The sequence below is a fragment of the Microcebus murinus genome, chromosome X (assembly GCF_040939455.1).
Source record: "Microcebus murinus isolate Inina chromosome X, M.murinus_Inina_mat1.0, whole genome shotgun sequence".
In the NCBI taxonomy this organism is placed as follows: Eukaryota; Metazoa; Chordata; class Mammalia; order Primates; family Cheirogaleidae; genus Microcebus; species Microcebus murinus.
Genome location: NC_134136.1, coordinates 29,288,820 through 29,314,832, shown reverse-complemented (window position 1 = coordinate 29,314,832; position 26,013 = coordinate 29,288,820). Strand labels below are relative to the sequence as shown.

At 37.8% G+C, this 26,013-nt stretch overlaps 1 protein-coding gene across 5 annotated transcripts in view; it reads left to right on the top strand.

The window, feature by feature from the left end:
- Positions 1-26,013, top strand: part of PCDH19 (protocadherin 19) — a 99,075-nt gene that overhangs the window by 48,691 nt on the left and 24,371 nt on the right. For 3 of the 5 annotated variants that reach the window (XM_012767377.3, XM_012767380.3, XM_012767378.3), the window contains 2 exons: positions 6,007-6,065; positions 14,377-14,549. In XM_012767377.3, the coding sequence (XP_012622831.1) occupies positions 6,007-6,065; positions 14,377-14,549 (232 nt within the window). The remainder of the gene's footprint in view (positions 1-6,006; positions 6,066-14,376; positions 14,550-26,013) is intronic. The other 2 variants (XM_012767376.3, XM_012767379.3) reach the window with 1 other exon arrangement.

Sequence of the window (26,013 nt, the reverse complement as noted above, 5' to 3'; positions counted from 1 at the left end):
TGAATGAATTAATAAGAACCATTTTGTTTTAGAAACCTAGAATTGTTGGAGCTTGAATGAAACACTGAAATCATTTGGCCATTCTCATTTTAAAGATGGATAAATTAAGACCTCTGGAGGGATAAAGTGATTTATCTAATGTCATTAGTGAGTCAGTGACAAACATGGGGACAGAATCCAGGTTTCCCCACTATACCGCATTGCTGTTGTAATCAAACTCTGTATGTGTGTGTGTGTGTGTGTGTGTGTGTGTGTGTGTGAGAGAGAGAGAGAGAGAGAGAGAGAGAGAGAGAGAGAGAGAGAGAGAGAGAGAGAGAGAGAATTAGGGCTGGGGTATGTGGAGAGCATATGACTGACAATAGGCGTGGTTAGTAGAGATTACTTGTTTTCTAGTTCAGGGTAAATATGAGCTTTCTAGTGATGGCAACTTGTGCCTTTAATCAACTTTCACTAATTCCTGTTTCAGCTGCTGCTGTTTGGGTGGATGACTCTTTGAATATACATTCTAGCTGGAGGCACGTTGGCTACATTTTTACATAGAATTTACATTTTCATTTTTACGTGTTGGGGATAGGAAGTAGGAAAAAAGTCACTCGTCAATTCGTTTCCAAAAAACATCTTTGTGAGGAGATGGCCATTTGAACACCGAAAACAGCAACCACTTTTAGAAAAGGTTATGAGTCTTTTCACCGTTGATCAATAGGTATAATCATCATTATTGGAAGTCACCAGTTAAAAAAAGAACCAGCATTTTAAGATCACTTTGCTGCGCATCTGATATGGATTTCCAGTTTTCTTGTTTTTATTGCTAAAATGACTTGAGTCCAAAATTTAAAAAAATAATTAGCAAGTTGCATTTATAATGATTTTTTAGTTTGATGGGATTTTTAAAGTATAATTTAAAAGGATTGTTCATTTTCAAATGAAAACCTTAATGTTTTGAAGAATATCTGTCTTAATCCCAGCTCTGCAACCCTTTTTAGGTTGGTGTAGTGACCTGGGGATTTGTGCTACTGGGCAAAGAGTCTAGTCCTGAATATCTGCATTTATTGGGCTTCTTTCTCCTTAGGGTTGAAGTCTCTCCTGGTGATAAATGTGGTGCTGAGAGAGCTACAGTCACTCTTCCAGATACTAGGGCACGATTCAGTGAACTGTAAAAGTAATGCAAAATGACAATTAAAGTAGGGCATTCTCTGGTACCTTGGGGGCCTGACAAAGTGGAAGTATTTGACTTCTGATGTGCCAGACTTATTAACATAGAAACATAATAACATATCACCCATCCGAAAGTCTCACTAGAAACCTCCCATATGTAGAAGGGAGCTGAGAACAGAAAGTAGTAAGCAAAGAAGGCTGCTGAACAGGTAAAAAACAAACACCACCACAAACTACAATATTACACAAAAATCCATGTATCGAAGATCATGTCATTTCCCTCTTAGGACAACAACATCTCAGCTCTCTACCCAGAACTTATTAACTCTTATCTTCTAGACTGTTCTCCCAAGCATAATTTATATAGTTTCCAAGAACACAGCAGAGTAAAAATATCAAATTCAAAATGGAAGATGAGCTGCTTTTGATATACTAACGGCAGTGAGAAATAACAACACTGAGTGTTTGATAGCAAGTTGGTGACAGATCTATGTGAAAAATTAAAGACAAGAAAAAAACCACAGTACTTTGGGGTCATTGAGTGTGCAGGCAAAACCTGCATGGTACAATAATTTTATGTTTAGAAAGGTGCTCTTAAGTAACTAGTAGGAGGTTAAATTATGCTTTTAATACTTTATTTTATGGAGGGAAACTTTGTGATACGTGTCAGGAACTAAGCAGAATGGTTAGGGTTTTAAATAAAAGTTTTAATTCTTAAAGGCGAAAGCCCTAAGCTATCTGGAAAACTGAGCTATCCAGAATTATTTATTCTTTGAGGGTTTTAGAAAGTCAATATTTTATTAAACCTAGGTCAAGTGAGAAGCCTGCTCTTGGTGAATTCCTAGGATAAAGACTTCTAATTAGAGAAAGGATTTGGGAGAAATATATTACATGGCAAGGAAGTGACTCTTATTTGTCATTGAGACTGGAAATAAAAGTTTGCTCTAGACCTATTTTTTCAATGTTAAAATTAGGTTTTTCGGAAGCCAATGTTGTTCTTGTCTCTTTGCTATGTTCCTATGTTAACCTGGCTGTCTCATTAAGGATGGGGACATTTCCTAGTGAAATTAATGTGACATTTACAGAAAATTTCCTCTCTCAAATGTTTCATGTTATTTGCCATTTAGAATACTTAGAGAGGGGATTGGAATAATGTCAAGCAAATTTTGATTAAATAAGGCTAACCAAGAGCCAATACATTCATGCAAAAAAGGAAAGCTTTTGTATTATTTCTCAAAAAATGTATTTCTTTTGTGGTTCTTTATCCCATATTGAGATGGCCTCGGCAGATAATCTGACAAAAGAGGTACCATCTTCTAAACAACTGTGCTCATTTTAGAAAATGCATATGTTAGGTCAAAGCCTGAAGCCTGTCCTTTGCTCAGGACAATTGTTCTCTACCGTGGAGGTACACTAGAATTACCTAAAAAGCTTTTTTTTTTCTTTTAATAAAATACTAGTACCTGGGCCCAACTCTAGGCTAATTAGCTTAGAATCTCCATGAGTGGGTCCTTGGTGACAGTATTTCTTTTTTTAACAAAAAAGACATTTCTGAGATGATTCCAATGTGCAATCAGGATGAGAACCACTCCCTTAAGACATGAAAACTATTCATTAAGAAAAGATTGTTATGCATCAGTTTTCTAAGACAAAATAAAATAAAAAAAAAAAAAGAAAAGATTGTATTATTTCCTTCTTCAAAATGGTCTGAGTCACATCCTTTTCTCCACCAGAAGTGTGAAAAAATCTACTCTTTCAGTGCACAGAAGTTGGATTTGAGCACACACCTTGAACCAGTATGAGCTAGAACACTTGATGTCTGTATATGTAGACCTATAATATACTAGGCCATCTATGGCCAGTTAACTCAGTTGTTTGGAATGTAGTATTAATGAGGCCAGAATGGTGTATTCTATCCAATTAGAATAATTCTGTTGCATAGATTTTTTTTTCCCATAACTGTGACCAGCTGCCTCACAAAGAGACCTGAGGCTGATTACAAAGGCACAAGACAATGGGTGAATCAGCATAGCCCCATCCACTCTGAGAAAATTGGTTCTAGGAACCCGCCTCATTGACTAATGCTACTAATTGCATTAGGATGCAGCGTGGCACATCTGCCCATGATGGTTTGTGCTGATTTGGGAAATGGAATATTTACATTTGAAGGCCAAGGACCACAAGAATGGGTAGTTTACTCTTTTAGAGTGAAATAAAAGGAGAAAGAAAGATAGAAAAGTGATAAGCTTCAACGATAATCTCCTACTTCCAGTGGCAGATCATGCCTGGCACATCTGCCCACGGTTAACAGATCTGTATCAAGCTGGAGGGCGGGGGCGGGCAGTGGAGAATTGTTAAGGTCACTATAAGCAAATCTTATAGACCTGCTTCTTTTCTTAACTCAGTGTCCGAGAGTGGGAATCCTCATGTTGAGATATATTGCTGCATTAGGACCAAGAAGTAGTATAGTCATCAGGGATAAAATTTGCATGGTTTTGCTTCTTTGCCTGAACATGTAGTTCTGGCACCATGCCTGGAGGTCAGGTCTCTACAGAGCTTTGTATGTGAGGCAGAATGCACACAGGTTTGATGGCTTCATACACAAAACTATGCAAAATTTCCTCCTTGAAAACTAGCTTCTTTAAAAATAGTAAAGACAGTGTCTTTAAAAGACAGTAGCTTGGGATATTGCTCATGCATTTCCTGCAAAGCCAGTATCCTTTAGATTTCCTTTTTTGTATCTGTGTCTAACTACTAACTTTCTTGAAAAAATGATTTAGGAAGTGGAAATGGAACATGCATGTGCTACTGTTTCACTGCCTGAATGAAATCAAATTCCTGATCCTAACTGGAATTTCTGGTTCTGTAGAAAGCAGAGAATAAAGATTCTCACCATTCTCATTATGAATCATGATTAACGCAGTTGAACTTCTCCTTTGGATTCATGTTCTATTATCCCTATTTTACAGAGGAGGAAACTGAGGCATGCAGGGATTAAATAATTTGCCCAATGTTGCACAGTGAGATGAATAATTGAACTGCTGAGTGCTTAATCGACTCCCTGTTTTAACAATAATTTTCAGGGGATGGGGGACTTCTAACTTGTTAAATTATATATTGTGCTGAATTCATACAAGAACACATTTAACCAACACTATTTTTACCTATTATGTTGGTGCAACAAATTGACTCAGAAGTGTTTGTTGGTTGACTGACTGATGGATAAACCTCTTCCAACAAATACTTAGATTGTATTCTTAACACAGCTTCAAGTTTGCCTCCTCCTCCTGTACTTGTGTTTGCAACAATTTCAGCACTCTCTTATGAACAAATTAGAAATGAACTGACACTTTTGATTTTTACTCTCCCAATCCATGCCTTCCAATAGCATCAAAAATTGCTTGGGTTTACATTAAAGTGGATATAAACTTCTAGATAAAAGCAGTGTGAATGGATATTACATTGTCCATTTTCAAATCAGGAGCATGGGAGGGGGTTAACGTGCCTGAGTGAGTATAGGGCAATGTTGGGGTTTAGTTTCCTTCTCAATACTCTCTCCTCCTCTCTCTCACCTATTCACTCCTCCACCCCCACTTCCTACCTACTCTAGGTACTTAGGGTTCATACCCTGATTGCTGGCTGTTTGATGCTCATGTGGTAGCTGGATCTGCTATTACCTGTCCTGTTTTCTCCTCTGTCAAACTGTGAGTTCCTTGGAAGCAAGGGCTGCATCTAAGAGCCCAGTGCAGTTAGTGTTTGACAGGTAGTGTTCTGAAAGGAATCTGCTATTTTGTTCACTAGACAGCTATTGTGTTTCCTTTTCCAAGCACTTTCAGTTGAAGTGATTTCAGAAGACCCCTAAGGAATAATGGGAATGGTAGAGATTTCTGGTGGGATGGCAGGAGGGTGGAGGAGATGCATTTGGGCATTTTTCAGTTCATACAACGGTTTGATGTGAGTGGTGCTGGTGTTGGAGGTAAGATCCACTTTACTAGGCCATTCAGTTACTGCAGTGTCAATTTTTCCCTGGCTTCCACCCCTTCTAAGGTTCCTCCCTCCTCCAGTCCCCCCCACCTCTGAGTGATCATAAACTGTTTTCTCGTCTCTTTCATCTGGCAGGTATTCTGCATTTGCTTTTATAAAGCCGTTGTTCCAGCAGTCTCCTGTAACCAGATTAAACAGTGGTATTCTAATGATAGGAGCTGAGGCAGGGGTTTGCTTGCAAACTTCATGTTTTACATGAAAGGCTTTGGCATCCCCTGTGGACTGCCCTTCACCCTGTTTTAGGCATAATACTTGTTTGCCTTTGTATCTGTGATGAAACGAAGGCCTTCCTGCATTACTAGTGCTGAGCAAATGTCTTAAAACAAAGCAAGGTGCAGAGTTTAAATCCACAGTGGAGGATTACCTTGCCTACATTTCCATATCTTTGGAATAAATATTTTAGCATCTTAATTATCTACTAATAAAAATACCTTTGAACTTACAGTCAATTTGATGGGCATAGAATTGTCTCCACTGGGGACTGGGAAGCAGTTAGTTTCTGTAATGATTGTGGGTCATATTGTCTTTTCTGTGTAAGTGGTTGCATGGTCAGTAGCCAGCCATAATCGAGGGAACATTTGTGCCAATCCATCCTGGTCTTCAGGGGTGAGCTGCTGCCTCCACAGGGCCCCCAGGGCCCCAAGGAAGAAGAGGCGTTCCCCAGGCTGTTTGCTGCTCCACTGTGGCCTTGATTTCCAATTCATTCATTGCTTCTTGGCCAGTAAAAAAATTCCTTCCATGTAGGACAGTTCAATTCTTCTTATGAACCATCTATGTAACCTTTTAAATCTTTTCTTCTCATTGCAGACTGAAAACTACTCTTTTGACTCCAACTACGTGAACAGCCGAGCCCATTTAATCAAGAGGTATGTTGGTTTGCTTACCTATTTATACAGCTAAGCTTGATTTAATATAAAAAGCAAAATAGAATAATTTCTTTTGAACCTAATTTTTTTTCCAGATTTTAAGATGAATGCCTATCTGCTTACTTTAGAAAGTTTGGAAAATTGAGAAAAAGCATAAAAAATAAATTAAATGTCACTGATGATTCCATCCCCAAATGGAATAACTGTTGGCATTTTATCATATTTCTTTACATCCAAATGTATGTATAAACACAATTAAAAATAAAATTGGGGTCATATTAAAATATAGTTTTATATATGATTTAGAAGTCTAATATTAGAATATTAGAAAGTAATAGAAAACTTTCACGATCATGTTGTTATCAAAATTCTTTTTGCTCTTCACTTTGAATAAAGAGACGCCTTAAAAAATTTTCTGTGTAGAACTTCCAGTGAGTTTTGAGATTGCTGTTCTTTTGACAACTTTGAAATCCTTTTAAAGATATTTTAATGAAAGAGAAACTAATTCTTTATCTTTTAGAATACTTTACAGATGACAGAGGACGAGAAATTTGCCTGATCCAATACTTCTTAAAATATTTAGAAGTGTTTCAGATGAAACAGTCAAAGTTGAGATTTGTGTAATTGATTGGGCATAACTCAGTTATCCATGGAGCCACAACGTATGTGAGTACAGAGTTGAATACTGCCAAGGAAGATTGTGCAGTGGGCACCAAAGTCACCCAATGATAGAAAAACAAGGGGTTCAGGAAGCCCTCTAAGGAAAAGAAACTAAGCAAAAGAAAACTTCTCATGTAAAAAACCCCAGTACTGACCATTCAGATGATGCCTTTATTGCTGTTTCATGTAAATAGCCACTTGAATGATCCAGTGGTTATTTTTGCAGCTAAAATTGAACTCTGAGTATGTTTGTTAAAATAATAGAAATGAAATAGAGGCAAGCAGGGTATGTTAGAGCTGCAGCGAGAAGACCTGAAAATTCTATAATTTTGCTGGCTTTAACCCATAAATTAATATCACTGAAGAGTAGAATTTGAGGAATAAACTAACTTGTTGTATGAGTAACTTGAATTCATATCTAATTTAATTAAAGAGGCTGCAGTAACCCCTAAAAACAGGCTAGGTTTATCTGTACTGTTCTGGGATCACTTGTGACCTTAAATGATGATAATTTAGTCATCTGAAATGGATAGCCTTATATTACCAGTTAAAGCACAATTGCGAATTTTTTTGACGGGTTAGGAGAAATCCATTTAGAATTTTTTTTTTTTTTTGGCTCACAGAATAAAAGCAAAAGGTGAGGAATTCAAAATTATCTGGCTAATTCGTTTTAGGAGGAAAAAGAAAACCTTCTTATGTATACTGATTACATTTGTGCTTCAGGACTGTTTTTTTCAAAGCTCCTTTTTAAAACTCTGGTAAAAACTGTGACTTGCCTTATCCTCACAGGTTCCTTGAGCTAATTCAGGGTACCTGAGAATTCTGTGATCAGGTTAAACTAATAAGATGAGCCTGATTTCTCTCTCTCTCTTTTTTTTTTTTTGAGATAGTCTCACTCTGTTGCCTGGGCTAGAGTGCGGTGGTGTCAGCCTAGCTTACAGCAACCTCAAACTCCTGGACTCAAACGATCCTTCTGCCTCAACCTCCCGAGTAACTGGGACTACAGTCATGCACCACCATGCCCGGCTAAGTTTTTCTATATATTTTTGGTTGTTCAGCTAATTTATTTCTATTTTTAGTAGAGACGGGGTCTTGCTGTTGCTCAGGCTGGTCTCGAACTCCTGAGCTCAAGCGATCCTCCTGCCTTGGCCTCCCAGAATGCTAGGATTACAGGCATGAGCCACCGCGCCTGGCCTACGAGCATGATTTTCATAGCCTGGCAGAAAGCTAAGACTTCTGGGGACCCTCACGTCTTAGGTCAGCCCTGAATATCCAATTTATAAGGCAGACTGTTGATATGAAAACTTATGTTCAAACATTTTGCTTTTGAGATACATGTATTTCCACAGTAGCTTTGAGACATACTGGGAGCCTCTGATTTTGATTAATTACTTTATATACTTTTTGTTTATACAACAAAAGGCACAACCTAGGCTTAACAGGCTCTTGGTGGAAAGGTCCCCTGACATTGCCTGAAATCAAAGACAGTGGTTTTCACCAGAGACCACCTTGATTAAGAGGAAACAACTGAAAGCTTGGGGACATATACATTTTTGCTCGGTTCTGTTTATGGAACCAAAAGGGCTTTGGAAAACCACACAGGCCTTGAAATTTATGGAGTCAGTTGAGTTTAGACAAAACCCAATACCCAGAAAGATATACAGAATCTTGTGTATTGTGCTGTTCTGGGGACTACCATGTTAAACATAAAATGTGTGGAAAATGTTAAAAGAAAGTGGTGACTAACACCAGGTGATAAAATCATGCAAAGCCTGTTCAAATAGCTCACAGCCATGTTTGAAAGGGGTTTGGCTGTATGTGGTTTCTTGAAGATCTATTTACATGCATGGAAAAAGCTCCTGGCCAGGAAATTCTGAATCTGATTATTAGTTTTAATTTTACTATCAAGCCTGTTTCTTTGAATGCTAATCCAATTTCAGGTCAACTTTGAGAATGTGTTTTCCTATCCATTTTCTCTTCCTCTGTTCACTTTCTGCTACTTATCCAAGGATGTTTCTTGTGCTCTTCTTTTTGGCATTTCCTAGCAGTAGTTAGCATTCTTGGCCAGACCATTCACACATAAGCATCATTTCCTCTCTCACTTCTGTCTACCTTGGGTAGTTGAACAGCAGCTACCGCTGTCCACCTCTGGTTCTTTCCTGCATCAGCCAGGGTTCCAACATGAAATAGTTGGCACCCCCAAATTAGAATGGCTTGAGGAACGTTTATCTACAAAGGGGGCTATTTACAAAAGCCTGGTTAAGATTAGTGAATCTGAAGGGATACTGCAGTATCCTGGCTCTGGAGGAGCTAAAAATACTTCTGAAAGAAGCAGGGAAAAGAGTATGTAGAGAACATTGATTTGAGAGTTACAGTGACTTCTGGTCGTTCAAGGCATCCAGGCCTCATGAAGTGACCCTGAAGGAAGGGAGCAGAGACAATCAATATCCTGACATGACTCTCATCCCATCCTCTGCTCTGCTGGTACCCCTCCAAAGGCTAAACCCATCGGAATGCCAGAGGGCAAGGGGGTTCTCATAGGCACAAATCAAGGTTGAGAAGGATCTGAAAGGGAAAAGGAAAATATATGACACATTTCTCATAACTTTCTTCACTGAGTAATCTAGTATCATATTTCTGTAGTTATTTTTCTTCTTCTTCAGAATGTTACTTGCAACCTGCAGGTGTACCCAAGGAGGCTTGTGTGAGAGTCCATGGTTGATAAGCCAAGACAGTTCAGAATTTTTTCTGGATGGACTTCCTTCCTGCTATGATTGTTTCCTTGCTATCTTCTCAGAGCAAGGAAAGCCAGCAGTGGTTCTTTGCCCCTACTGCAACTTTCTTTCCTCATGCCTGTTTTCTGTGCTGCTCTCTGATAGCCAGTCCTGTGGTGCTTTTGGAACAACATCAAGCAGGGCGTGAGGCTGTAGCTCAAAGAAAATAAAATAGGAAATAAACAAGGCACGGAAGCAGTGTGGAAGGGAAAATGAACATTGCTCAGTGCTTTCCTTTTCCACCCAAGTTGTCCTGGGGTTTTGCGGCACCTGGCATGGCGCCTTGTATATAGTAACTAGTGCTTGGTACATGTTTATTGAATGAATGGATAAGAGAGGTTGAGGTAAACCTCACCATTTTTTCCATTAAAAACTAGCACTAAACTTCCATTTAAGCCAGTGATCTCTGAACTTTGATGTGCATTGGAATCACCTGGGAGGCTTGTTAAATGCAGAGTCTCTATCTAGCTCCATCGCTAGAGAATCTCCAGTTATAATAGGTTCTCAGGGTGATATAGGCGGTCCAGAAACAAGGATTTTCTTTATGTTATTTAAATACAGTTACAATAATATTTTGATTCTCTCTTTCCTCTTATTCTTAGCCTCACATGCCATTCCCTGCATATGTGGTGTCACCTAGTAGGAACATACGACCTGTTTCCGTTCAGATTCTTCTGTCTTTCGGAAAAGAGTTCTAATATTTGAAAGAATAAATACAGGTCTGAATTTGTGTCATGTTCATTCATCAAGCATTCGCTAAATAACTCTTGTGTGCAGAGCACTTTTCTAGGTGTTTTCAAACATACCTGTCTTTCTGTTGGCCGCTAGAGCAGTAATAGAAACATTTACATTTACAATACTATTGCAAACAGGTACCCCTAATTTATAGTCCCACAAAAGTTGTTTTACAAGTCTTTCATCTCCCAAGAGGTACACAGGTAATAAAGCAAGTGAAATCAGCATTTTTTATGCCTGGCATAAATTGTTATTTGTTTTAGGTGAGTAGCCATTTGCCGGGTTGTTTTACAATTTGCAGCATCTTGCTCACTGGGTCTTAAACTGCCTTACACAAATCCATTCATTAAGCTACTAAATGCCCTTACAAGATCAGAGTAAGAGGTCCTTAGTTTGTTGGATGGGCAAACGGATCTTCAAATGAGTTAACTATTTCAAGGATTGGGAGAGGTGTTATACCTCTTGCTTTTTCTTCTGAGAATACGCAACTTCTTGTGTTCACACTACCAGTCCCTTACATCCTAGTAGCTAACCCTTTACTGTTTTATTATTTCTGTCCTTTCTACCTAAAAACAACAGTTCTGAGGTGGCATATAACATTCAGGTGCATATAAAATGGATGATCAAATTTTAAAGAGGCAGATTCAAAACCAATTAGAAGTGAGATAGAGATCCCGAGCATGCAGGGAGATAACTCACTGCAATTAAACATTATGTTTACCTTGAAGCTTGTGAGAAGCCCAGACAAAATGATAAGTACATCAGGTCACATAGTTTTCATTATTCAGTAAAGGAAGGATAGACATTTGACAAGAGAACTATTTTTTTCTGTTTTTGAGTATTAGGAGAAATTAATATAATGGACAGTGTGATACTACAGAAGATATAGACAAGTTCTTTAAATATAAATATCCCATACTAATCCTATAAAAGACCCAGGACATAATATTTAATTGTAACTCAGTGAAGGCATTACCATAGAGAATAATGATCGTAGTAAACAATAACCATTTATGGAGCATCTATGTGTATCTGGTACTTCATGTACAGTGTCCCATTAGGTTTTCCAAATGACTTCTGAAGGAGGTTTTAGCAAATGCATTTTACAGACAAGGAAATTGAAACTCAAAGACATTAGATATCAGGCCCAGGGTCACATAGATGAAGTGGCAGATTAGGAATTATCATTTGTCCTAATGACTCCAAGTTCAGTGCTCGTTCCACTGCAGTCGATTATAGGAATCAAGTTTAAAGAATCTAGAGCAGTTGTTCTCAACTGAGGGTGATTTGGCAATGTCTCTCCTGAAACATTTTTGGTTTTTACATCGTGTTGGGCTCACTACTGGCTTCTAGTAGGTAAAGGCCAGGGATGCTGCTAAACATTTCACAATGCACAGGACAGCCACAACAAAGAATTATGTGTCCCAAGATGTCAATAGTGCCAAGGTTGAGAAGCCCTGCTCTAAGGGCTGGTTAATTACATTGCCCTTATACTATATCCCTCACCATCATGTTTCAAGCAAATTGACAACTGCTGAAATGTAGTCAAATCAGGGTAGAATTCTCTGGCTTAAAGTGACAATTTTGTATGATAGATTAAGGAAATTTTCAGATATCATGTATACAGCTTAAAAATTAATCTATGTTATAAAAATGGGATATTATCCAGGAAGATCATATCCTTTCTCTGGAGGTACATGGGTGCTTGTAGGCAGGGACCAATTTTATTTTTCTAAAAAAAAAATTTGAATCTATTTAAACTCTGGGAATAGTATTTGCAGGTAGAAACCCAGAATATGTGTCATAAACTAAAAATGGTGAAATACTTTAAATCATGTGTTTCCAATGGGCCTTCTTTACCATAAATGAACTGCAGGATAATTTGTTTTTTAATAGAACTGCATCCTGGAGGGTCCATAGGGCTGAGTTAGCTGTGTGACACAATTTGAAGGAGCTGAGTGAGCTGGCCTATTGAGTGATTTTAGTTTTAGTGCAGTTGATGCCCAGTTATCCTTCCTGGAAATAATTAGCTAACAGGTCAATGCTTCACTTTCTTACTCTTCATTTTCTTATAATTATGGCTTTCCAGTTACTGCCCTCTTGATCTTTTCCTTTTTATATTCAAGTCACCAAGCATTCTACATGTAGGTTGGTCATATGTTAAATATCTGCTGTGATTCCTCTTGACCAAGTGTGGAGAATGACAATGCATCCATTGTGTCCCTTGTGTTGCTCTTCATCATATATACTGAATGTTCTTATGAAAGTCTCAGAGAACCAAGCCTGTGAATGTTCAAGGTTGATCAGATCAATTGAGTTTGCAGTGTCATCTCCACAGGGCTCTTTTTTCAGAGGCACAGTAGGTCTGTTGGGGCTTGTTTTAATTCACAAGCGTGCCACTCTCCCTTATTGAGACAACAACACATTTTCTTCAGTATACCTTTGCTGCTTCCTCACTGACTAGGGAATGGATTCGCCATCCACTAGGTATTTCAGATGCATAATTTATGCTCCACGGTGTAGCACAGCTGCAGATTCTGTCAGGCATACAAAGTATTAGAAATAGCAGGTGGGTCCCCTATAGATGTACCTTATGTATTATTCTCTATTTCATGAGAGATGATGTGGAGTTCTTGGATAGTATGCTCAGTGCATTGTGTGGTGGATTGATTTAATAAATGCAGGAAAAATTTTACCTACAAACTCTTGTGCTGAAAGTTTTAATGTTCTAAGTATAACTATACCCACAATTATTTAATGCTCACTCTCTGGTTCTCACTTTTATCTTACCTTCTTATTAGTTAGGGTTCTTCAGAGAAACAGAACCAATAGGCATTTCTATATCTATATCTATCTAGAAAGAGTTTTATTATGAGGTGTTGGCTTACGTGATTGTGGATGCTGAGAAGTCCCACAATCAGTCATCTGTAAGCTGGAGAATCAGAGAAGCTGGTGATAATAGTTTGAAGGCCCGAGAACCAGAGAACCAATAGTGTTGATTCAAGTCTGGATCTGAAGCCTTGAGAACCAGGTGCACTGAGGGCAGGAGATTGATGTTCCAGCTCAAGTGGTAAGGCAAAGAGTAAATTTAACCTTCTCCCATTTTTGTTCAATTTGGGCCTTTAATAGATTGGATGATATTCACCCACATAGTAGAGAGCCATCTGCTTTACTCAGTCCACTAATCAAATGCTAATTTCTTCTGGAAACACCCCCATAGACATACCCAGAAACAATGTTTAACCAGCTATCTGGGCATCTCATGGTGCAGTCAAGTTGACACATAAAAGTAACCATCACACCTTCCATGCACCAAGGCTCTCTTCTTCTCAGTTCCTGCGTCTCCTCTTTTTCTTTGAATTTGTTCTCCTTTCTCAGTTAAAAACTGTCCTGGGATCTCTGATCTTGATACTCCTTCATATTTTAATTGTACCACTTCAATTTCTGATACTTTTTCTTTTTATAGTTGACGGGTAGACATCTTTGGAGAGGCAATATACATAGTGGTTAAGGTCCCATGAAGACCCTGAAGCTGGACTACCTGGGTTTGGTCTTTTGTGTGTGTGTGTGTGTGTGTTATGGACTTTTTGGCCTCTAGTTCTTTTTTTTTTTTTTTATCTGCTACATTACCAGCTGTGTGACCTTGGGCAAGTTATTCAACGTCTGTGTACTTCTGTTTTTTCATCTGTAAATGAGAATATTAGTAACACCTTTCTCCTATACAGTCATGATGATTTAAAAAATTAATAAATGTCAAGCACTTAAAACGATGCCTCACAAACAGTAATCCCTCAGTAAACATTAGCTATTTATTATTTTACTTTGTAAAAAAAGAGAAAAAAACCTTCTGAAATGATGACATTCTTTAGAGGTGGTTGTTTTAGATTTGTAGCTTTTCCTGCCTTGCCTATAGTGATGCATTGAAGATAAGTGAATAAAAATATTAGCTGCATCAGCCTCCAATAGTGGGAACCTCTCTGCAGTGTTAACTTCCATTATCTATAACAGGAATTTCTCTTCTCCCTATTGGGCAATGGAGCCACGGTTAGCCTCATTATAGAGCTGACATCATCCTGGCTCAGAAAGATTTTAAAAAATCAGATCTATCGCAGCCGTAAATTATCATTCTTTCTTCAACCCAGCAGCTCCACCTTCAAGGACTTGGAGGGCAACAGCCTGAAGGATAGTGGCCATGAGGAGAGTGACCAGACTGACAGCGAGCATGATGTCCAGCGGAGCCTGTATTGTGATACTGCCGTCAACGATGTGCTGAACACCAGTGTGACTTCCATGGGATCCCAGATGCCTGACCATGGTAAGGGCTGGTTTGATGTAAGTTGCAACAGTTGACTCCAAAGAACCCAGAATGTTTGCAGACACACTGTACTACTTTACTGTAATGAATGTATTATCAACATGTCTACTGAGCTCACACCTCAGCAGCATCTACAGGTTTTTGAGATGTCCTGACACCTAGCCAAATTCTTCTTCACCCTTCCCGAGTGGATCCCCCAGGATTGTAAAATGTTCAGGCATTTTAAAAGCAGACTGCATATACATATAGCATACATTCCCTTCTATAATAACTGCACTGAGTACATAGGAAATGAACAGATGCCTTCTCTCCAGGAATAAATGGCTCTTTTTGCCTTACATGAACTCGACTGATCAATCGAGTTGCATAGAACACAACACTAATGAGACCAAAGGGGTGAGTTTTAGTTCCCTATTGGGTTGGTTAGCTTTACCCAGAAAGAGACTCTGTTCTCTGACCACAACTTGTGTTCTTTTTACTGGGGATAGAAATTTTGTATAAAACTTCCCATTTTGCCTATGGGGCTGCTATGCCAAATTGCCATAGCTACCATGCAAATCCATGCCATTGGTCATAGGGGAGACCAGGGTGAGAGAGTGCAGCTGAGTCAATGTAAAACATTCCACTAATATGAATGGCACCTCAAAGCACATGTCAGGAGGGGCATCCTCATGTATGAAGAGGAGTCTATTTTTGTGAACTCAGCCTCAGCCACACATACTTCAGCAAGAGGCGCTATTTTAAACTGTGCTAGGTAGAAGCCAGGGTATGAAAACATTAGCAGAGTTCAGCTAAGGCAGAATGTTCAGATGGACTTGGGCACAAATGTCATTTTCAATATTTTACTGATGCAAACATGCTATGCAAACAGCCTGTCTTTTTCAATTAGGAAGTATGAATTCAACTTGGTGTTTAGGCTCAGTGAAGCTTCAGAATGCTTGGCTATATCTTGAGAGAAGCTAGACTCAAGCTCAGCTGGAAGCCCTCCTGCTAAAAGATTTAAAGATGAGAAAACAAAATATGGTGATTATGTGCTGGTCTTCAGCTGTTTCATTTCACTGTAAACATCATTAAATGCTTTTGTTTTGGTTATGGAAATGAATCCGAAAGAAAAAAAATGCATGATCTACAAAACAAAATGTTTTCCATGGAAAAAAATTAGTCACTGTACATTATATTAAATTGTCTAATCCATCCCCTCCTCAGCAGACCCGAGTGTCAGACCCTATTACATATAGAGGTCACTACCAATTGTGCACTGCTGCCTTCCCTAATTGGTGAGTGGTGACATCTGCAGAGATAATATACTTTCTGGGAAACCTTACTATGGCTAAAGATGAAAAAACTTAAACATTTATATAACTGAAATAGAGGCAATTTAATTCTCAGAGGATTAGTAGTGTGTCACAGGATGCAGACTGATGTGTATCATTTACTAGTCGTGTCTCAAACAAATGCTTTTTCATTTATATCGAGAGAGGGTTTTAGTTAGATGCTCTCTAAAATGAAATGACTCTAGGAAAGGAAATAGTCATAATTGATTCTTACTTTATGCCTGGCTAGAACAACATCTGTTTTAATTTTTTGTCACATTTCTCTAGGAAAACAGTATCAGTGGACTGCTGCTAGTTTTTCTGAGAGACTGTTTCTTACAATGGGATAATATATATACACATTGTGTATATTGGATAGTAATGAGAATATTCTTTTTTTGGTGAATGCATATCTAAATTTTATTTCAGCCATAGCCATTTGAGTTGAAGGTACAGTTCCACCAGTCTCCATATAGGTAGAGTGACCACATATCCCAATTTGCCTTGTATACCTCACTTTGTATCTATGTCCTTGGCCTAATCAATAATGAGAATATTCAAAAGCAAATCTGTGACATTATCTCAAGACTCTCCTACATATAAGATGATTTCACATACACACACACACACACACACACACACACACACACTTTTTGCTGTTCCATTTTGGCAACATTTTCACATTTTGTTTCTCAATATTTGATTGCATGTATATGTCTTCATTTTTTTCATTATTCCAGCAGTGGCTAAACCTTGAACCATCCCTTGGGTTGGTTCTTTTCAACTTAGGTGAGTGACTAAAATTTAGGTACAAAAGGAATTCAGGTCTTGTTTACATCTCAGTCCCTACCTTGTGATATCTCATTACTTCTGAAGCTTTCTGTAATGATAATTAATTTTGTATCCCAAGTCAACTCCAGGTTTGCCACACATATTGTATCACTTGGATTCATTACTGCTACATCAAAAAACAGCAACAATTCCAACAATGAACATTTTATAGCATTTTCCTATCTCAAACTTACATTCGCATAATAAGTATATCTCATTTTATCCTAAGGCACAGTGGTTTAAATGCAATCACTGGATGAATCCATCATGCATGCCTGATCTTGTAGTCATTTTAGTTAGATTCGTTGCAGGGTAATATGGTATTGTTGCTTCAAAGGATTACTAATTTAGAAAGCTGAGGAGGGAAAACAGAATCTGTTCTGGACTCAGACCTCCACTGAAATCTCAAGAATTCCTTGAGAAAAAAAAAATAGTCCCTAGTCTCTTTGGTTCATTGACACTATGATAGGCATCTTAAACCTGAGTGCTTTGAAATCCTGGGAGTTCTGGTGCTGAACTATTCTTGAGGTTTGGGTAGGTGTCACTGGAGAAGAGTGAGGATTATAATGAATTTGTCAAGTTAACTTTGATCCTGATATTTATTTTGGTCCTGCCAGAACCACTCCAAAAATGGGCCAAATGTACTCAATAAGAGTAGTATACCTTATATCTTTGTTTTGGGGAATTTGACTCATCTTGGATTTCATGTCTATAGCTCTCTTTGTGACTTTTCTAATTTGGATATCAGTACTACATTTTTCCTTGCACATATGCAGGCACATGATTGATGAGGAATTTCAGAATTTTCAAAATAAAAATAATTTTATGAATGTGTTAATTTTTCCTTGAGCAGGAATGGGTTGTTCAATGAGCTGATATTGTGTTGCCAGTGTTTGAGATAAAGATATATCTGCATTTGTTCCTTCCTTTTTGAGAGACACCCAGGTCCTGGGCCCTGTGGTTTTTCACAGGGCTAAAAGTTTCTATGGCATTTGTTCTTATACTTTTATTATAGCGGAAGAATGCTCAGTGCGAATGACTCTAATTGCTTCTTGACTAAGGGCCCAAATCTCTTAATTTTCAGCATCTAGTCTCTCAGAACATACCTAAGGATGGGAACCCAGAATCACTATATGCAATGAAGGAAGGAGAATGTCATATTCAATGCAGGAAGAATGTCTATCTAGAAGACTTTTGAACTCAAAGAGCAAAAGTCAGGTGTTTAGTCATTAGAGAGTTGGGGCTGTGTTTTTTTTTTTCAATTTTTAAAATTTTAAAATTTATTTTTTATTTCATTTATAATTGACACATAATAATTTTACATTTTTATGGGGTATACTGTGGTAACGTTTCAATATATGCATATCAATCACCTCAAACTTTTATCATTTCTTTATGACGATAACTTTCAAGACAAGACCCTCTTTTCTAGCTATTTTGAAATATATAATACATTGTCATTAGCTATAGCCATCCTACTGTGTAACAGAACACCAAATGGATTGTGTTTTGATTGCCCAACCAAACACATTTGTGAACTGAGTGAGGGTGGAGATAAGAGGGAATGACAGGATTCTTTGCTTTCTGGATTACTATCAATCTTGGTTATTTCTCTTGACATGCCTAAGACCAGGTCAGTTGGTTGATGAACTGGCTAAGGTGAATTTCCTGGTTGCCAGCTGACTGAATTACAAATTCATCTGTCATCCACAGTGTCCATGAATTAATGTCTCAGTTTGTCCCTGGTACTGCAGCTCTTGTTATGGCCTCCCAGAAAAGAATGTGATTAAGAATTTTTTATCATGTGCTTCCAACTAGCATATGTAGTATATATATTTTGGAATACTATCACTCAGTAGCTCTCAGAGTGCGTCCAGAAAAAGTAAATGTTGTCATTGGCAGGTTTTACCACTTGATTTGGTTTCTGAGGCAAGGCAATTTGGTGCTGAGTTTGAGAGTCACACTCAAATATTTTAACCAATTACTTCCCTACCTGAATTTGAGTTATTTGGTAAAATTACCACCTTCTGGTGGGGATAAGAATTTTGCCTTATGCAATTCCTGCATACAGTATCTAAGAAGAGTAATTGACAAGTAGAGTGGTCAGAGATGCCAGAAGCTCGTGGGTTTGGGGATATCACCAGGCTTGAATCTCTTTCTATTATTTCTCTTTATTTCTGAGTTGAGTAGTGCTGAAGTAGAGGTGAATCTCTTTCTTTATTTCTGAGTTGAGTAGTGCTGAAGTTAATAGGCATCTGGCTCCTTCTTGCTTCTGTGCATGACCCTTTGTGATGATGTAGATATCCCATTATGCTTACTTAAATATGTAATCCTGATGTGAAATTGGGGTTTATGAGGATCATGTCCTAGAACTGTACACTAATCCCAAACTCCACTCATTTATTTCAAATAATACTCAGTTTCTCTTTCCATATGATTTTTATTATTGATTATAAATTCATCAGCTGAAAAGATGACTTAATTGTTCTAATATGTACACAATTTGAAATTCGCTACAACACTGAATTGTTTTCCCTCCCATGCTAATTGATACCAAATGGAAGCAATATACAGAAATTTGCAGTAATATTTATCTGCTTTTTCACATCCAAATGTACCCAAATGTGATATAATGATTGCTTGATTTCTGGAAGTGTAGGTTCTTCTGTGTTTTACTAGACTCGTTTATTTACTAGTTTCATCACCTGAATATTGTTTAACATGTTTGCTGTGTAAAACATGGATTTGAAGAACTTGATCTATGCCTAATGCAACTGCTCTTACAAATTAGCCATGAAGATATTCTGTAGGGTGCATACTATGCATATTCTAGTGCCAACCTCAGGTGTATTAAGATGTTTACACTTTCAAGGCTCTACCAACAATGTGTAATTTTATTTCCTCTAACCTTTTAATGAAATTATGATTCAGTGACTGAACATCCCTTTCTTTATTTTCTTACCTATCCCCCTGACTCACCTCTCACCTCACTAAATTTCCAAACACTCATTTCAATTAGTCTCTTGGCAAAATAGGGAGTTCTCAATGGAGACTATTTTGTGTCATTGTAAAGAAGTGCGCTGCTGGGCTCCAGAAATGGTAGCGTGGACCAGATGTTCATAGAGTAATTGAAAATTCCATTTTATCAGAATAGCATTTGCTGTCAAAAAGTTTTATCTTTACTTGAACAAAGAGGTTGATTAGATCCCCCTGGACCTGAATTAGCATCTTTGAGGCTAGATATACTGTTTTGCAATTCATGTGGTTCTTTCTTTCCCAGTTTTGCTCATACAGTATCATTTTTAAATGTCTTCATCCTCTTGCAAATATATACCTGGTGAAATGTTTAATTACTTGAACTCAGGAATGGATATATGGTGTTTCTATATATGGAACTTCTAGGCAAGCTTTCATCTTGCCTCAGGTATACAGTATTCTAATACCTGGGAGGAATAATCCATGCACAGATATATATCATTCATTAACTCAACAATAATTTTGAGTACTCACTATGTGTGTGGCTCTGAGAATTGGATATGTTTACTACTTTTATTGGCTCTAAAAGTTATCATCATTTTACTTTTGCCTATCTGACGTTTACTGAGGTGACCAAGATCAGCTCAATGATGAAATAAATAGCTTTTTATAATTTTAAAATTCATAAGAATAGCTTGGGACTACTAAAAACCTTGTTAATATTGTGCCAATAAAGCAAAAGAAACAATATGAGAGGGCTGTTACAATCAAGATCTTATTTTCAATGAGAATATCATGAAAGATTCTTTCTTGATGTTCTAATTCGAACAATATTGCATTGGTAAACATTTTTTTTTTAAACTTCTCCTGCTCCGAGGTTGAATTTCCTCTCATCTTTGGTTAATATCACTGTAGGATAGTAGGTTTAATCTCTGATATGCTCAGTTACCTTTTTGGTTCAGAGGTACTAGTGGTACTCAATGCCTAATTCCCCACTTTCCTCTGATGCCCAGAAACATTATCTGTTCTCAGTAATTGTTGGGCAGGTAGAAAGAGAGGTGACAGGTGGAGCTTTTGTTTATTTCTACTACATTGCTACACCAGATAATTGGATTCCTTTCAAAGAATTGTTTACATTTTACTGGCAAAATAGTCCTTAGAATAAACAATTGTCCTTAACTAATGGAACCATCTATGCCATTAGAAGTTGTTTGCTAGCATTATTTTGGCATAGGCCCTTTGGTCAGATAATCCTTTTAGGACAGTTTACTATAGGTTTCTTCATGCAGTACATTAGAAATAATACCAACTGTTCATCTGCTTTCAAATAGAAATGCTATTGAATACACACACACAGAGGCACACACACATATATGTTTTTCTGATCCTCTTAGAAAGTTTAGTTGTCTCATATTCAAGATCATTTTAAAATTTATTATTATTAATAATTACCTGTGGTAAGGGATTTATTACGCATCAAAGGAATAAATGCCAAGGGTTTTCTTGACTAGTTGACACTAAGAATTTCGATATTTCTCAGCACTTAAAAAGCATTGGTGGATGGAGGCTATATAAAGGGAGCACATGGAACAATTAAGAATTTCATTCTCTGTAAGTTTATGGCCCAATAGCACAAATGGTCCAGTATGGAATAGACTACATAAGATCAGTGAAGAAATTAATTAAGATTAGTTGAGCTGGAAAGCAAAATGCATTTAAAAAGACACTTTGGTGTAATGGGATCCCTTTGGGGGAATAGTGGAAGCCAGGCCCCTACATAGTATGCTAGATGAAGTTATGCTCTGTTTGCTAGGTGAAAGTTTTCCAGTTGCTTCATGAAAAAGCAATTTCTGTAGGCCATAAGTAGGGACACTGCCAATAGGATAACAGATGAGAAGCAAAGCAAGTTGTTTTATAGCACCAGATCATATGGACTGCTTCAAATACTCAAAAAGTCTATTGAAATATCAAGATCATTATGTTCTTTGCTTCTTTCTTTCTATTTATCATTATTTCTGTCCTGTCACCAGGTTAAGAGCTATAGACTCCATCAGGATGGGAAAACATGAATCTGAACATGGTTTTGAAATATTTACAGAGTATTTTTTCTGTTTATTTTCCCTTTAATACCTTTATTATGAAATAAATATGGGGAATTATTTCCATTCATAATTTTAAAAGCAATTTCAAGAATACTAACATTATGTGTCATTTTTTTTACTCTGTGTACAAAATACTCGTGAGATGGCTTTCCACTCTTACCATAGATGCTTTTTGTCATCCAGGGTCAGGACTTGCCCCAGGTACTTTTGGCCTCCGTTTTTACCAGATGGCTCATTGCCTGTACACCTTGGGTCAGAGAAAGCTTAATTGACATATCCACTTTGAAAATGTAGTCTTTTGACAAGAAAGTCTTTATGCTTTCTATTCTTTACAAGGCTTGCCCCCAATAAAACTCCAGTATGGAAGAATCGCCAAGCACTAGATTAGAGAATGTCTGAGCTGGCCTTTTTAGGGCCATCAGAAAAGTTGACACAAGTTCTTCTTCTGGGGATGTTTTGAAAAATCTTACCTAATGTAAGCTTAGGTCTTAGATGAACTTTTAAAGCTCAAGGTGGACAGATTATACAGACTCTTTTGCAACAGGGCAGAATGGAGCCCCACAAACCAGTCATTCTACTATGTAGAAAGAATATAAAGCACTTCCTCATAGTTTGGGCTAAAGAGATTATCAACAAGATATTAGTCTCCACAGTTGTTTTGGAAGAAATCCTTTGGGGCTGGACATGTGTGCATAGATGTCCAAGTCAGAAGAGTGTTGTGGAATTTTAGGTTTTGTGGTAAACACTGGACTTCTCTTACAAATGTGTAGTTCAGAGATCTACTGTGTGGTTGGAAGTATGTATTGATATAAGATAGTGTGTAGCAGAGATGATTTGAAAGGCAGTGAATCCAGAAGGGGCCAAGGAGTTTATCAGAAAATAAACCCTTTGCAGCTGAATTTACTCCCAGTTTTGTCTCACTGAGGTGGCTTCATGAAAGACACTTTGTCTTTTGAGGCTCCCTGGTAATCAGAAATAATACTTTGGCTTTTTTATCCTTTACAACAGTTTGGACAACAAACATGCAAGCTGTTAAATCTGAAATAATAGGGTGGCTCACACCTGTAATCCTAGCACTTTGGGAGGCTGATGTGGGAGGATTGCTTGAGGCCAGGAATTCAAGACCATCCTGAGCAAGAGTGACACCCTGTCTCTACAAAAATAGAAAAATTAGCCAGGTGTGGTGGCACGTTACTATAGTCCCAGCTACTAGGAAGGCTGAGGCAGGAAGATGGCTTGAGCTCAAGAGTTTGAGGTTGCAGTGAGTTATGATGATGCCACTGCACTCTAGCCTGGGTGACAGAGCAAGACCTTGTATCAAAAAATATTTTTTAAATAAATAAAATTAAAAAAAATGAAATAATAGACAGCCTTGTCTTATCGTTAGTTTAGTTCTTTTTTAACCTTAGTAATATTTACTTTAATGGCAAATGAGACTCTTTAGTTTCCTCTCTTATTTTAATGGGGAGAGTTTCAATCTGGCTGAAGTTAGAACTCTACAAGCAAGTTTATCTTCCCCTGACCCAGTCAGCTAGGCCATAGGGCCTTTCTAAATCGTGGTCTAGTACCTAGACTGTAAGTCATACAGGAATGCAACTATAAAAGTTTTGAATAAAAGTATAATTTATAATGTCTGCTTTTCTTTTAAGTAGAAATTTGTAAACATATACCGTTCTAATCTGGAGAAACTTGGTAACTGTAGTTGATTGCAGTGAGGCAGCTTCCCAGTCATGAGTTTGCAAATTCAAATCCAGTGCCAGAGATATATTTTCCAATGTCTGTGTGGCCACTCTCTCCAGCTCTCAGTTCATATGTTCTCTCATTTTCTATCCTTTACCTTGGATAATAATAGGTGTTTGAGAATTTGCTTTCTTCCCTCCTCTTTCAGCCTATATAGAGTCCTAACCTGTGTGAACGATAGAATCTTTCCCTTTTAATACATGGAAGGGAGGGAAAAGAGGAATGATGTAGGTTCCAAGATATTTAGACTGGTCAAACTGTTCCAAGGCATCACCACCTGCTGTTTTTAATCATTAATGAGGCTGTCAGTTGCTCTAATCTGGGAGGTGAACCAAAAGAATGGTTTTGATTTTAATTTAATTTAAAAATCAGCTTATTGAAAAAAAAAATGCCTCCAGCTTGTAAGAGTCAGGTTGCACACTGTTGATAAACCAAAGCAAGTCAAATGTAAAAGCTGAACTGTCATTCATATGCAAACGTGAACTGTTTTAAACTTGGGAAACTATTATTATTACCATCACTACCAGAAAATTTAGTCCTTTTCATTCAAGGAGCCATTGTATTCCAGAGACATGCTACATATAAGTATCCGTTACATGTTTTTTCCTGGAAGAAAAACGGATGCACCAAAGGTTTAAAGACTTTATTAATGTCAGAACACAAACTGATGGTAAAGTCCAGAGTGAAGCCTAAAGCGCAAATTCTTTTGTTTGACTCTATGCCCATCAAATTGTTTGTACATTTGAGAGGTTTACTGATTATCTGTGAGTACTCTGTTGAGTTTGGGTTTTCTTACACTGGATGATTTTGCTTAGTGGCAAAATGAGAATCCAGAAATACAGTGTCTATGTGCAAAGTGGATTCTAAGGACCTAAAGCCAGACCTTTGTGCCAACTGCCAACTTCGAAGGTCTCATTATGTCTCTCTGAGCTTTACCAGAGACTTTCAGATTTATAATTGATGTCAATTGAAGTTGAAGGCGAAGAAAACCTTCCTTTTTTGACTGTAGAAGACATTACCTTACTGTTGGGCCTTAGATAGCTGGAGGGTAGTGTATTGAATCACACTAGCCTTCTACTAACAGAGCAAGTGAGCACTTCCTGAATTCAGCTGATAATCAGTCTTAGCAGCTAATGAGTTTGCAAACAGACTAAGCGGCAGGAGCTGGCACCAGGAAACCACCATTCCAAACTAACCATCTCTTACTAGTCTTTTGGTGTTTCCTTTGTGACACTAATTAAAGATCCATAAAACTATCTGCTCTGCATCTTTGGTTTGAAATACAATTTTCAAAGAAACACAATTCACTTTAAGGCTCCTCTTAGTATGGCCTTTTGCCCTTCTGAAGGAAAATGCCTGACTTGCCATTTAAGTAAAGTTTAGATGATTAATCTGTAATGTCTTGTAATTAAAATGCCAGAAAGAGTTGCTTCTGTAGTTGGTGTAATTTATAATGCTCTCCAGATTGTGTTGGTACCGAAGTGGGTGGCAGATGTTGGTGGTCTGAAGGCACCCATTCCCAGGCTGTAGCCCTGCCTGTCAGACTGCCTGTCTGCCTTCTGCTTTGGACTGAATTCCTCTTGATTGCCTGAGGGAGTTAGAGGTATGTTTTGCTTTCTTTCTGCAGGATGATGAGCTAAGGAATGAGCTTTGTACTCTTCAGAGAGGGAACTGTCTTCCAAGTTGAAGTGCTGTTTAGCTCAAAATGATAGGTTATCGAACATTCAAACTATTACATTTGCACGACGAAGGAGGAACAGCATGCTTTGTTGCTCTAGTCCCCCATCCCACTCCCTCTTTGATATTCTGTACACTCAGAAATAATTGTGTCATTGAACAAAGAACATTTTGAGATAAGTGTTCCAAGCATGTTGGACCCATGTGTTCATCTTGCGCTTTTGTTTATCTGTCTACAGCACCTTTTAGTGCCTCATTTCTCTCTCGTTTGTTCTAAATAACAATTACCTAGAATAAATGACTTACATGATCCTATGGGACAGAATCTCTAGGTGAGGAATTGGCTGTCTATTAAATAAGTGAGATTTGCAAAGCTAGACATTGTTTTATTTGATTTATCAAAGGGGTACTTCTTCCAGAAGCCTAATATTAATCAACTAGGATCCTTTAGAGATTAAAATATCTATACCAGAAATGCAGGCACAGAACCTAGTATTCTACCTGCAATATTACCTGGAGTCATCTTTGGTATCTTAAGTTTCCACTGTTATCCATACAGAATGCTTAAAGTCCTAAAAAGTCCCCCAAATCATTGTGATAGGGAGCTCATGTTATAATATATCATTTTCCTTACAGCAACTCTGAGAGGGAGAGACAAGCATAGAATTCCAAAAAGTCAACAGAGAAATGACAAAGGATCAAAGTCAGAATCTTGGCTGATTGAGAAAGGTTCAGAAAATTAGAAGGAGGTGATTAGAGAGAAATGAAAGAAGATACAAATATCTATGGTTGAAACTGAAATTGGCAGGGACAGGAGGGGTATAA